The sequence below is a fragment of the Belonocnema kinseyi genome, chromosome 10, assembly GCF_010883055.1.
Source record: "Belonocnema kinseyi isolate 2016_QV_RU_SX_M_011 chromosome 10, B_treatae_v1, whole genome shotgun sequence".
In the NCBI taxonomy this organism is placed as follows: Eukaryota; Metazoa; Arthropoda; class Insecta; order Hymenoptera; family Cynipidae; genus Belonocnema; species Belonocnema kinseyi.
Window position 1 is genome coordinate 5,102,965 of NC_046666.1, and position 15,668 is coordinate 5,118,632.

The following is a 15,668-nucleotide window of genomic DNA, read 5'->3' on the forward strand; positions in this document are numbered from 1 at the left end:
TGTCCAGGTTTTGAGGCCCCCCTGAATCCGAAAAACAGTTTTTTACGAATGTGTCTGTCTGTGCGTGTGTCTGTAGATTTTTAGTTTGTCAGTACGATACATTTCGAAAGAATTAACAGATTGGATTGACTTTTGGTATACTCTTTCAGTGTCAAAAAATAAAGATCAACTTCGTAAACCTGCTATTTTGGATAAAAATTTAAAAAGTGAGCACGTTTTCAAAATTTTTAAAACCACCTTTTTTCAAGAATCAAAATTCTATGATCGGTTATTTATAGTACTAAGAAACTCAAATAATTTTTCCTTATGATTTTTTTCTATAAAAAGAAAATGATCAGAGTTAGAGCATTTTCAAAATCCAAAAAAAAAACTAAAATGAACATTTCAAGCCAAAAAACGCATGATATAAAAAAAAGCCACGAAAAGAAAAACGTTGCTTTTTGAAAGCTCTACAAGATGATCGTAACAACTTTTTCAATTTGGTCGAAAAGTTGAAAATTCCAAAATTTGATCGCTTAATTTTTCAGGAGCGTCAAAACCTTTTTTATAGGGGGGCATAGACTTATAATATTGAATGGTACAATTTAGACATTCAGAAATATGAGAAATCTTTGGCAAAGATTTCTAAATAATTCAGAAAGATTTCACAAAAAGTTCAGATAGAATTCACAATGATTTCACAAAGATTTCAATGATTTTCCAAAGATTTTACAAAGACTTCAAATAATTCGAAAATAGTAGAGATATATTTCAAAGATTGAACACAGATTTCTATGATTTCATAATGATTCCGCAAAGATTTCGAATAGATTAAAAAGACTTCACAAAGACTTCAATCATTCCTAAAATATTTAAAAATTTTAAACATAATTTCACAAAAATTACCAAATATTTCACAAAAATTTCAATTATTTACCAAAGATTTCAAATAGATTTCAAAGCTTTCACAAAGTTCTCTTTTATTTCACGAAGATGTCAGATTTCCCAAAGGTTTTACAAAAGATTTCAAAGATTTCTGACAGAATTAAAAGACTTCACAAAATAATTTACAAATTATTTTACAAAGATTTCTATGATTCCGAAAAGAGTTCAAAGACTTCACAAAACTTTCAGATAGATTTCTAATTTTCAAATATTTCAAAAATGTTTCACAAAGATCTTCAAAGAAATCACAAGAATTTCAAAAAGAGTTTAAAAATATTTTAATGATTTCCGAAAAATTTCCAAAAATTTCAAATATTTGAAAAAAATTTCAGATAGATTTTAAAAATTGAACAAAGATTTCAATGATTTCACAAATTTTGCAAAAATTTCGGAAAGGTTTAAGAGGCTTCACAAAGCCTTCAATCATTTATCAAATACTTCACAAACATCTTAATAATTTTACAAATATTGCCATATATTTCAAAAAGAATTTTTAACTTTCGCAATAAATTTATAATCATTCATAAAGATTTCAGTGAGTTCTCAAAGTTTTAAATAATTCCAAAGACTTTAGATATATTTTCAAGATTAAAAAAAGATTTTGATGATTTCTTACTAATTCCACAAAGATTGCGAAGATTGCGGATAGATTTAAGAGACTTCACAAAGACTTCCATTATTCCTGAAAGACTTCAATAATTTTACAAATATTACCGAATATTTAGCAAAGATCTTTAGAGAATTTACAAAAATTGGACAAAGATTTAACAAATATTTCAATAATTTTCCAAAGATTTCACAAAAGTTTCAAATATTTGGAAAAAAATTTTTAATAGATTTCAAAAATTGGATGATCATTTCAATGATTTCCTAATGATTCCAGCAAGATTTCAAAGATTTCGAATAAAATTCAAGGACTTCACAAAGACTTCAATCATTTTTTAAATATTTCACAAATATTTAAATAATTTTTAAAATATCACTAAATATTTAAAAAATGTTCCAAATCCTTTGCCAAGATTTTAAAATTATTCACAAATGATTTTACAATGATTTCTATGATTTCTCAAAGATCTCAAAAACTTCACAACAATTTCAGATAGATTTTAAATTACCGAATATTTCGCAAAGATCTTGAAAGAATTTACCCAAATTCACGAAGATTTTAAAAAAAGTTGAATGATTTCACAAATATTTCAAAGATTTCTGATAGATTTAAAAGACTTCAAAAAGAATTCAATAATTTCTCAGATATTTCAAAAACATTTGAATAATTTTACAAATATCACCAAATAGTTCAAAAATATTTTATAATTCAGAAAGATTTCACAAAGATTTCACTGATTTCTCAAAGATTTCAAATAGATTTCAAAGATTTTACTAAGCTTTATACTCTTTCACAAAGTATCAGATATAATTCCGCAAGTTCTCATAAAGACTTCAAATAACTTTAAAAGAATGAAGATACATTTCCAAGATTGAATAAATCTTTCGGTTAAATTTAAGAGTTTTCACAAAGACTACAATCATTTCTAGAAAATTTCAATAATTTTACAAATATTAAGGAATATTTAGAAAATAATTGAAATCTTGTGCAAAGACTTTTAAATTATTGACAAAGATTTTACAAGGACTTCGAAAAGATTTCACAAATATTTTAATGAATTCTCAAAGGTTTCACAAAGATTTAAGATAGATTTAAGACATTTTACAATATTTTCTGTCATTTTACAAAGATGTCCAATAGATTTCCCAAAGATTTAATAAAGAATTGAAATTATTCGCAATGATTATAGAACAATTTCAAAGATTTAGGAAAGATTTAAATTATTTCCTAATGATTCCACAAAAATTTCAAAGATTTCGGATAGATTGAAAAGACTTCACAGATACTTCAATCATTCCTTAAATATTTCACCCACGTTTCAAATAGAGTTCAAAGATTTCACAAAAAATTCACAAAGATTTCACAAAGACTTTACCAGGATTTCAATAAATTCAAAAGTATTACTGAATATTAAAAAAAAAATCTTTGGCAAAGTTTTTAAAATAACTCACAAAGATTTTGCAAAGACTGCCGAAAGGTTTCACCAAGATTTCTGATTGATTTCAAATATTTCATACAGACTTCTATTTTTTCACAAAGATTTAAAAGACTTTGCAAAGACTTTAATCATTTCTGCAAGATTTCAATAATTTTACAAATATTACCGAATATTTCACTTATTTTCCAAAGATTTCACATATTTCGCTAATATTTTAGACATATCTCAAAAATTGAACGAAGATGTCAATGATTTCACCCAGATTTCGGAAATATTTAAAGAACTTCATAAAAACTTCAATCATTTTTCCAATATTTCATAAACATTTCAATGATTTCACAAATATTACCAAACATTTCGCAGAGATTTGGAAAGAGTTCCCAAATGTTTCACTGAGATTCAAAAGATTTCAATGATTTTCAAAATATTTCATAAAGATTTAAATAATTTCACAAATTAAATTTTTTTTCTTGAATTTTGCAAAGAAGTACAAATATTTGACAGAAATTACAATAATTTCCCAAAGATTTCATAAAGATTTCAAATATTTCACAACTATTTCGGATAAATTAAAAAGATTTCACAAAAACTTGTATTGTTTTTTAAAGGCTTCTATTATTTGAGAAAGTTTTCAGATCGATTTCAAATATTAAGCAAAAATTTTCTAGAGCTTTTAGATAAATTTCAAAGATGGCACAAAGATTTCAATTATTACACCAAGTATTTAGATAAGTTACAAAGAGATAAAGATTTTGATGATTTCCAAAGATTTCAGGGCTTTCGGATAGAATTAAAAAATATCAATTATTTCTTAAAGATTTAAAAAAATATATTTAAATACCCAGTGGGAAAAGCATTTGGCGACGTCTTTACGACATCGATACGACTGGGTACTTGCACCAATATTGCTAAATATTTGAAATATTTCTGAAAATTTTCCAGAGATTTGACAAAGGTCACAATGACATCTCAAAGATTTACAAAGATTTGAAATACTTCGGAAATATTTGGGATCTAGTTTCGACTATCCGATGAATCTAATCGTTCGATTTTAGAGGCACTACTTAATACACTAAAATATTTATGTGTGAACAAACTAAAGAAAATGTTTTAATTGTCCCATTTTTATTCCAGAAAGGGTTTAAATGTTGCTGGCTTGAACAGAACATTATTCACTCCAAGGAGAAAGAAAATCTATCATTCGAGTACCACTACTTTCAATTCAGTTTAAAAATTGTTCTGGACATCAAGTGTCTCTTCATGAACCGAAACTTTAGATTTGTTGGTGGCTCAAAGAACCCCGGAGGATGAAGAGACTTTACAAAAACAAACGAACATCAAAAATCGTCCAGCCATGAATGTAACTACAACGATACTACTTATTACAGTCATCTTTTCCTTGCTGTTCATAGTGGCCAACTTAAACTCACACATTCTCTGCTTAAAGAAGATTCTATTGAAGACGAAGTATATGGAAAGAAACTTATACAGATTGCAGAGGCAAGGAGCGACGAACAGTCAATCTGCCTGCTTTGTAAAAGGAATGCTGAAATTGACAAAGGAGATAAGGATGGCAAATACCCCTTTGCATCTGGCAATTAAAGGGTATCATATAAACGTAGTCCAGTTATTACTAAATGAAGCTACTGCAAATTTAAAAAATTTAGAGAAAGCAACACCTCTGCATGTTGCTACGAAAATGGACAAATTGCTCTTTGTTGATCTTCTCTTAAAAAGTGGTTCTAAAGTCGGTGAATAGGATGAAGATGGTAAAACTCCATTCCATATTGCAGCCGGAAACCCGAATCCAAACATCGAAATAATTATGAGTCTCTTGACTCATGGTGCTTCATTACATGCATCATGCGAATAGGGTTACACTCCACTACATTATGTTACAAATTCAGGAAGTGTGCAAATCACCAAAGTTCGGATCGAACGAGGAATGCTGATTACTTTGGAAGACACCCATAATATATCTCCATTTTCTTTGGCCATCAAGAAAAACAAAACCGAAATGGTCAAGTTTCTTTCGAAACAAAAAACCGATGTTAACTCTGTCATCCCAGGCCAAATGACGCCCCTGCACTTTGCTGCCGAAACGGGCAATGAGGAAATTGTGAAATTTTTAGTGACGGTAGAAGACCCGGATAACATCAATTCCAGGGGTGAAAAATTAAGAACGCCTCTCCATTTATCTGTGGTAAATGGGCATACACAAGTTTCGAAATATTTAATTCAATGCGGAACTGAAATTAATCCACGCACATCAGAAGGCGATACACCACTTCATCTTTCCGCTGCTGCTTGAAATTTGGAAATTGTCAATGAGCTTTTGCAGCGAGGTGCAAAAATTGATTCTTTTAATATTGCAGGAATTACACCAATCGCTCTAGCTACAAAAGCCAGAAGCAAAGAGGTTGTAAAGTTGCTTCTAAGTAAGGGAGTTCGTGCTACACATTGCCAAAGACCACATGAATACTTGCAAGGCTTTGCACGTGGTCATATAATACAGCATGATATGGATGTGGTTCCAGCTTTTCATGTTGCAGCCGAAACTGGGGATGAAGAAGTTGTCAAGATGTTTTTAGAGAGTGGAGTTGAAGTTGATTTCAAGAGTAAAAATAATAAAACAACTCTTCACATTGCAGCAACGTGTGGTCACACAACATTGGTGGAAGAACTTATTAAAGCAGGTGCTGATATTAATTCAAGGACAAAGTTTATGGAAACACCACTTCATCTTGCAGCAGCTGCAGGAAGAGTATCGACTGTCAAATATCTTTTAAATGCTGATGCTAAAATTCGGCCTACGGATGAAGGATATACACCACTGCATTATGCTTTGAACCGGGAGAGACATGATGCTGTTACAAATCCAAACAAAACTCTAATTTTAAGAGGAAAGAGTAGATTTTTCAAAAATATTGTTGTATCTTTAAAAGATGTGTCAGTTACTCCATCCTCTTTTGAGAAGTTTCTTCAAATCACAGAATTGCTGTTAATAAAAAGTGCTTCTTAAATTTCTTGCACTTCTGAGGGCTATTCTGCCCTTAATTATGAATGTAAAATAAAAGTATCCAAAGAAGAACAATCAGAACATTCTTCTAGCTCTGTCGGAAAAGTTAGTGCATCAAACGGAATACAGATAATAATGAATTTCGTCCTGAAATTGTTAGATGTCTTCTTAACTATACAGCAAAAATGACTTTCCGCAAGTATCCACTAAATTTTGCGCTGAAAATGGTAGTCGATTTAAAGTGTTTATCCTTGATAGATGTTCTACTGGAATACAATCATTATAATTTGACTGAGTACATAGATGCTCTTAATGTAGCTCTGTCGATTGGTGACCTGAACATTATCTTAGCTATATTAGACAAAATTCCTGATACTAAAACCATCTTAAATGTATTCAATTCCTATACTTCTTGCAAACTTATCCGTTGCCATGAATTACTTTTAACAGCATTCAGAAGTTCACATAAACAAGACGGTTTAACGTTGTTGATTGCGACACTAGTTAAAATCAAATCTACCTCTAAAGTCGCCCATTTTCCTGAATCAAAAGAATTTAAATTTCTTGAATCTCAAACGCTACTTCAATGGTACACACAATGCGAATTCGAAGTGATAAACATGCAGAAAAAGAAAATTCATCCGAAATTTGATATAACTTTCTATGACATTTTAACGAAACCTGTAAGTAAACTGGCTAGCTTTGTCAGAAACCAAAATTTGATGCAAATCCTGGATTCCGGTTGTTTTCGAGAATTTCCGGCGTATACTCTATGTCTGGAGCGATGTGTTGAGAAAGGAAAAGCCAGAAAAGAATTAATAGAAGTGAGCTATGAATCTTTCTTAAATTTAGTTGCAGCGCATTGCACGATTCAATTACGGAGTCTCATATCGATAAAATATTCGAGTATCTTTCTGTAACGGATTTGCGTTAACTATCCGCAATGATACAGAAAAAACCCTGTCGTTACGAAGGATCCGTGGTTTCCATGCTACTGTAAGAAGGAAATAAATATTGTAACGTTGCCACGCTAAGCATAATTTTTACATAATGACTTACTTAACACAAAATTAATTTTTTTAATTTCTCTTGCAACGGACCTATGAGCTTTTGCTGTATTCTAGTTTTGTCGTGCAGTTTAAATATTAACTTACGAATAATCGAAAATATCTCTTCAATTGATGCGTTATGATGTATGGAAAATTTAATTTATGATATTAAATTAAAAACAAATAAGCGTTAAATTTTATAGTTTTTATTGTATAGTATTTTTTACACCATACTTGTGCGAAGAAATTATATTTGAATACAAATTTTAATGACTTCGCTTTAAAATAAAATGGGGCGATTTCAGGTTGAAACTTTAAAAATAGGACAATCTCTAAACTTTAAAATTGATTACTTTAATATTATGATTTTGGATATATGATAATTTAAAATTCAGAGGAATTAACATTTAATTGTTTATAATTAAAAGCATTTAAAATTAAATAATTGAAAATTAAAAACTTCTAAATTTGAATAATTTTAAATTCAAAGCAATTACAATTTGATAATCTAAAATTAAGAACTAAATTAAATCTTTCAAAGTCGAAACTTCTAAAATTCTAGAATTGTTACATTATTATTACATAAAAATGATAATTTTGAATTAACGCCGATTAGAAATTACTAAATTCAAAACGGACTATGACTGCTTTTCTTATAAAACTTTGAAATGTTTGAAGCGGAATTGTTCTGACATTTTGAATATTGGAATTTAAAACTACAATGTTGTGAAGTTTTAATTTCGAAACCTCCAAAAACTAATTCAAGAACAAATTTTAGTTTCAAAACCTTAAAGATTAAACTGTTTTTGAAATTCGCACTCCAAACTCTTATTTTAAATTAATATTATAAAAATTCGAAAAGCGATAAATATACTATTAATAAGACAACGAAATAATATCTAAATTAATACCTACCGATGCCATCTTTCCAACACCATACAGGCTCCCAAAAATCCACAAAGATAATATTCCACTCAGACCTATCATTTGCGCAATAAAGTCATTAACTTACAACCTAGCACGATTCCTCGCTACAAAATTAAATCCTTTAACAGGAAACTCCATCACTTACGTCCAAAACTCATTTGACTTTATTAAAAAGATACCTCAGATTCACATTCAACTCCAAGACATACATCATAGTAATTGTGACAGAAGACTGTCTCAATAATACTCACTTCTCTTTCAATAACCAATTGTAAGAACAAACCTCAGAGGCAGAAGTGGGATCCTTAATCTCACCTGTGATAGCCAATGTCTTTATGGAACAGCTAGGGATTAAAATCTTCAACCAATCCAAGCTTAGACCGGAATTTTGGTTCCGTTACGTTGATGACACTTTTGTCATTTGCAGACATGGACGAGATTAACTAAATAAGTTTTTTAATTGCATCAATTGATTACATCCTAATATCCAGTTCACCATGGAAATTGAACAAAGCGGAAAATTGCATTTCTTGGACGTATTAGTTCACAAAAGATCTGATAACACATCAGGACATGAAGTTCACAGATAACTCACTCGCAAAGACAAATACCTAAATGCCTCCTCCCACCATCACACATCTCAAAAACAATCGTTCATCAATTCCCTTATATACAGAGCTGTCTGCATAACTGATAAAGTTAAATTAAAAAAGAAATTACAAAAGTTAAACAACTCCTAATACCAAAAGATTACACAAACAAACAAGTTGATAAAGCAATAAGAAAATAAACTCAAAAAATAAGTCAACACAACCTACGAAAGAAAGAGAGAGAAAAAGAACGACCACCCCACCTAACATCCAAGGTATCACAGAACAAATAGGAAGAATTCTCAACAAACACAACATCCAAAGCATATTTAAACCACCTGCGAAAATAGGAAAACTAATAAATAACCCTAAAGACAAAAAGGCACCCCTCAGTCATCCAGGAGTATAAAAAATCCCTTGTTTTTGTGGCAAAGTCTATATTGGAGAAACCGAAAGAGCGGTGAGCCAACGTAAAGAGGAACATAAGAGTAAAATCAGGCTAAAGAATTTCACGCAATCAGCACTAGCTGAACATCATATCGAAACAGGACATACCATTTCATTTGACAAAACAACAGTCATTGCAGAAACACACAACATCTTTCCAAAAAAACATAGAGAAGCAATCGAAATCTTAAAGCACCCTGATAACATCAAAGGGGACAATGGATATAATACCAATCCGATTTGGCTTTCCATCCGCCCGGTTTCCTAAAAAAAGACTTGATTGGCCAATCAGGTTCGACCAGTCCCCACGGTGAGGCGCTCTAGCCAATCGCAGGCATCGTAGAGAGTATACATAAGAACATCAAAACCTGATACCTCAGTTTCAGGTCAGCCCTGAAGAAGTGAACTGCAATGTTCACGAAACGTTGTCGAAATTCGTAGTTTTTTACCTGATTAGAATCTGAAGTATCTCTTTTTATAAAAATACTCGTCGTAAAAGCATTAAATCTATTACTAAGTATTTTAACGTTAATAAACTTTTATTGCATAAATTATATCCAATATTCAATTACATATCCTTCAAGTAAATAGTCGATTCATGTATTAAAATTTAAAAAAAAAATTAAAATTAAATCTTTATCTACTTTAATGTTGTGAAAAAATTATTCAACTAACAATTAATTGATCTGTTCATAAATCATGACATAAAAAGCATAAAGAAATTATTCATTGCTGCGCTTCAGCTGAAGTTTTTTTTTAATTAATATTCCACAAATTTTGGAGAATTTTAATTACATCAATTTATGCATTTTTAAGCGTAGGATATATTCTCTATTAAATCTTGGGTAAATTTGAGCACTTTTAATTACTTCAAAAAAGTTTATGGGGATTTCCATAAATAATAAGTATTTTGACAAACTTTTAGAGGATGTTCCACAAGTTTTGGGGAGTTTATTTAATATTCCACACTGATGTATTATCATATAACCCCTACTAGTGCCCGACTAATCTACCGTGATGCCACTAGTCGGGAGCTAGTCAGATGAACCGACTAGTCCCCGACTTTATGTGGGGTCAAATGATCGGGAACCAGACTAGTTCCCCATTTGAATTTCTACACGGGATATCCACTGTTATCTCATAAAAGACAACTTTTTTTTAAAACATCGAGAAATATCAAGTTTTTTTCGAAAGAAGCAAGATATACAAGAAAGGATCGTATATTTGAACTATTCCTAGAAATTTTAATTTTTAAAGATTTATGAAAAAGTAGTAGATATTATTTTTTAAGAATTGGAAAGAAATTTTAAATAAGTGATTTTATAATTTTTTTTTTAATTTTGATTTTCGGATGATAACCATTGTTTCAATTTTCGAGATTTCTTTCCAAGGTACATTCCCAAAATTCTATTGAAATTTATTTAAAAAATCTAATTTTTTTAAATTCAGCCTCTTCAAAAGTGATTACATAATTATAATTTAATTTTGAAACTTCCAGTTTCATTTTTTTCCTGATAGAATGAATCAAGGCTTTTAGGACCCAATAAAAAACAATTAAGTTAATTTTAAAAATCTGTCAAATTTATAAGAGGAAAAAATGTGAAAACATTTGGTCTTTTTTGTCTACTGTAGAAAAATACATAAATTTTTCGATGACTGATTAAACGTAAGCATGAAAAGTTTTTGGATCACCTTTATTGTTTCTCTTTTACAAAGTAATTTAAAAAATCTGCTTTCTGATTTCTCAAAGATATCACAAAGACTTCAAATAATTCGCAGAAATTCTAGATAGATTCCAAAGATTGAACGAAGATTTCAATAATTTTTCAAATATTTCACAAACATTTCAATAATTTCACAAAAATTATCAAATATTTTTAAAATATTAAAATCTTTCGCAAAGATTTTTAGATAATTCACAAAAATCTCACAAATACTTTATAAAGAATTCAATGATTTCTCAAAGGTTTCAAAGATTTAACCAAATTTTCAGATAGATTTGAAAGGTTTCACAAAGTTTTCTATTATTTCACAAAGACGCCAGATTTTCCAAATATTTCACAAAGACTTCAAATAATTCGGAAAGATTTACAAGACTTCATAAAGACTTCATCTATTTCTCAAATATTTAACATTTCAGACAGATTTCAAAGATTTCACAAAAAATTCACAAATATTTCACATAATTTTCAATAATTTCACAAGTATTACCGAATATTTCAAAAAAATTAAAATCTTTCGCAAACTTTTTACAATAATTCACAAAGATTGGCGAAGATTTCAATGATTTCTTAATAATTTCACAAAGATTTCAAAAATATCTAGAAGAATTCACAAATACTTCAATTATTTTAATTATACCAAATATTTCGCAGAGGTCTTTAAAGAATACCCTAATAGTTCACTAAGATTTAAAAGATTTCAATGATTTCACGAAAATTTCATAGATATTGCAAATGTTTTGCAAAGATTTTGGATAGTTTTAAAACATTTTACAAATACTTCTATTATTTCACAAAGGCTTCTATTGTTCGAAAAAGATTTCAGATAAATTTCAAAGATGACACAAATATTTTAATGATTTCCTAAAGACTTCAAAGATTTCGGATAGATTTAAAAGAGCTCACAAAGGCTTCAATGATAAGATTTCAAAAATTTCGCAAATATTATCAAATAAGTAAAAAATATTTCTAATATGAACTGAACTGATTTCAGAAAGATTTCAATTATTTGACAAAGATTCCAGATATATCACAAAGAGTTGAAGATTTCAATGATTTCCAAACGATTTCAGAGATTTCGGATAGCATTAAAAGATTTTAATAATTTCGTACAGATTTAAAAAAGATTTAAATCATTTCTGAAATATTGCAAAATATGTTAAATATTTCGAAAAAACCAAAGATTTGACGAAGGTTACAATGATATCTCGAAGATTTTACAAATATCTGAAATACTTTGCGAAGATTTCGGATTGATTTGAAAGATTTCACAAAGGCTTCTATTATTTCACAAAGATTCTGCATAGATTTCAAAGAATAAGCAAAGCAAAAACAATTGGAATATTTCCTGTTGCGACCATCTGATGTATTTTAATTTTTCGATTTCAGAGAAATCTGTAATTTTTTATGTTTTAGAACCTGGTATAAAAAAAATCGGATCTAACAAATGTTCTTCTAACGGAAAAGCTTTCAGTCTAGGGATCTCATAAAACAAATTTAATTTAATTTTCTTATATTTTACGCAACGGTATAAAAAAAATCTAACATGAAAATCCCCTAAGGGTGTATATTTTTCTTGCATCTTCTTTCCTATTCCTTGACACACCCCCAGACACTTACTTGGTGGTGGGAACGAGACCTACAGTTTAAGGTGGGTTCCGAACCACTAGGAGCAACAGCTTTAAGTACTTAGAGAACCTTTTTCTCTAGAGCCGCCGAGGATCTTCCAGAGTTCGAGGCGGGAATCGAACCCGCAAACCGACGCAGAGGGTCCAAAGCCTACGCCTTAGCACACCAAAATAGTTATTTTTCGATGAACTAAAGAGAATGTATAAATTGTACCATTTTTATTGCAGCAAGTCTTTAAATGTTGCTGGCCTGAAAAGAGCATAATTCACTCCAAGCAGGAACAAAATTTATTATTTGGAAACCTCTTCTTTTAATCCTGCTTGAAAACTGCTCTGGACATCAAGGGTCTCATGATGAACAGGAACTTCACATTTGGCGATGGTTCAAGGACCCCTGGTGGATTTGGACACTTTACAAAACCAAACGAACATAAGGAATCGTCAAGCCACAATTGTACCTACAATGACACTACTTATTACAGTCGGCTTTTCCTTGCTGCTGATAATGGCCAACTTAACCTTACACATTCTCTGCTTAAAGAAGATTCTCTGAGAGGCGAAGTATCTGCAAAGACACTAATACGCATTGCAGCTGCAAGGGGCCACGAACAGATAATATACCTGCTTTGTAAAAGGAATGCTGAAATCGACAAAGGAGATAAGGATGGTAACACTCCTTTGCATCTGGAAATTAAAGGAAATCACATTGATATCGTTCATTTGTTACTGAATGAAGCTACTGAAAATCTAAAAAAATGTAAAGAGCGCAACACCACTTGATCTTGCTACAAAAATGGGCAACTTGCTCTTTGTCGACTTTCTCTTAAAACTCAGTGCTAAAGTCGATGAAAACGATAAAGAAAGTGAAACTCCACTGCATATTTCAGCCGAAAACCCGAATTCAAATATCAAAATAATGATGAATCTCTTGACTCATGGTGCTTCAGTGCATGCATCATGCAAAAAGGGCTCCACTCCACTACATTATGTTACAACTTCAGGAAGTGTGAAGATCACCGAACTTCTTCTGATGGACCCCGGAGGTTCGATTACTTTAAAAGACATCCATGGTATGTCTTCATTTTGTTTACCATCCAGAAGAACGAAACTAAAATGGTGAAATATAATTTGGAATAGAGAACAGATACTGAGCCTGTAATCCCAGGCCAAATGACGCCACTGCACTTTGCTGCTGAAGCTGGCAATAAGGGAATTCTCAAGTTGCTAGTAGCGGAAGGAGATGATGCTGAAAATCAGTTCACAACGTAAATATTGGGAAACACCGCTTTTTTTCTGCGGCTAATGGACATGTGATGGTTTTAAAATCTTTAATTCAGTGTGGAGCTGACATTGGTCCAGCGACAGAAAAATGTTTTACACCACTCCATATTTCTGCTGCTGCCGGAAATTTAGAAATTTTTGGTGAGCTATTGGACTGAAGTGGCAACGTTGATTATTTAATTTTGCAGGATTGACACCACTCACTCAAGCCACAAAAGCCAGAAAGGAAGAGGTTGTAAGGTAACTTCTCAATAAGGGACCCAGTGCTACACATTGCCAAAGACCATTAGAATATTTTCATGACTTTACACTTGGCCTTACATACATGGATGTGCTGCCACCTTTTCACATCACAGCCAAAATTGGGGATCAAGAGATTGTGAAGACATTTTTAAAGAGTGGAGTTGAAGTTGATTAAGCGAGTCAAAATAACAAAACAGCTCTTCACTTCGCAGCAACGCGTAGTCACCGAATATTGATGGAAGAACTTATTAAAGCAGATTCTGATATTAATTTAAGGACAAAGTTTTTGGATACTTCACTTCATCTTGCAGCAGCTTCAAGAAGAGTGTCGACTGCCAAATATCTTCTGAATTCTGGTGCTAAAATTCTGACTCTAATTTCAAGAACTACAAGGGGACGCTTAATTATAAAGTTTGATTCTTCAAGAAATGTTTTAGTTACATTCTTTTTTGAAAATCATCTTTAAATCACGGAAATGCTGTTGCTAAAAGGTACTTTCTCAATGCATAGAACCTCTGAGGGGCATTCTCCATTGCATTATGTATCCAAAATGAGAGTGTCTAAAGAAGAACAGTGAAAGTTATTCACTAACAGAAAGTAACAGAAGATTTATAATTTCGCCCCGAAATTTTTAGATGTCTCCTTAACGATAGAGCAAAAATGAGTTCCATCAAGTACTCACTAAATTTTTCGCTGAGAAGGGCAGTCCAATTTAAGTGTTTACCATTGTTAGATGTTCTACTGGGATACTATCATTATAATTTGACTGAGTACATAGATGCTCTTAATGTAGCTTTGTCGATTGGTGACCTGAACATTATCTTAGCTATATTAGACAAAATTCCTGATACTAAAACCATCTTAAATGTATTCAATTCCTATACTTCTCGCACACTTCTCCGTAACCTTCAATTACGTCTCACAGCATTCAGGAGTTCACTTGAACAAGACGGTTTCACGTTTTTGATTGCGATTTTAGTTAAAATCAGATCTACGCCTGAAGCCACCTATTTCTCGACATCAAAAAAATGTCAATTCCTTGAAGCTGAAGAGCTACTTAAATGGTACACACAATGCAAATTAGAAATGATGAACATACAGGAAAAGAAAGTTCATCCGCAATTTGATATAACTTTCTACGACATTTTAACGAAACCTGTAAGTAAACTGGCCAGCTTTGCCAGAAATAAAAATTTGATACGAATCCTGGATTCTGATTGTTTTAAAGAATTTCCTGCGTATACTCTATGCCTGGAAAGAAGTATTGAAAAAGGAAAGGCCACAAAAAAATTAATAGAATTGAGCTGTGAATGTTTCCTGAAGTTAATTTGAGAGTATGGGGTTTCTATGCTGCCAAAGTGCAATTAATGTTGAACATATATCTAAGATTAATGATACTGAACCAAATAAGATCATTCTTGTAATCTTAACTTAAGATTACTGCCTTAAACATAATTTTTATATAATGATGTGCTTTATAACAAAAATTCTAGTTTCTCGGACAATTAGTCTATGTGTTCCCGAGTTAAATACTTCGAATTGAGTTCGAGTTGAATTGCCCCCAATCAAGACATGCTAAAGTCGGAAAGTTCGACCTGAGCATGTCTCAGTTAATGATTAAACAATCATGTATTTTTTATACAATAAATAAATATATATGTATTTAATCAACTAATTTACGGACTGTTATTTGTGTTATACGAGGGTGGATTGATAAGTTTCCGGCCTGACCAAGAAAAACAACGTTTTTAAGAATTTTTTTTTTTTATTTCTCAACATAATCTCCTCCAAGGC

General features: G+C 31.1%; 1 protein-coding gene across 1 annotated transcript in view; it reads left to right on the top strand.

The window, feature by feature from the left end:
• LOC117182008 (serine/threonine-protein phosphatase 6 regulatory ankyrin repeat subunit A-like) overlaps positions 1-15,668 on the top strand; it is a 42,233-nt gene that overhangs the window by 638 nt on the left and 25,927 nt on the right. Inside the window, 5 exon segments of the mRNA XM_033375027.1 lie at positions 4,104-5,980; positions 12,892-13,064; positions 13,114-13,420; positions 13,516-13,615; positions 13,820-13,871. Of these exon segments, the coding sequence (XP_033230918.1) occupies positions 4,987-5,980; positions 12,892-13,064; positions 13,114-13,420; positions 13,516-13,615; positions 13,820-13,871 (1,626 nt within the window). The 5' untranslated portion in view covers positions 4,104-4,986.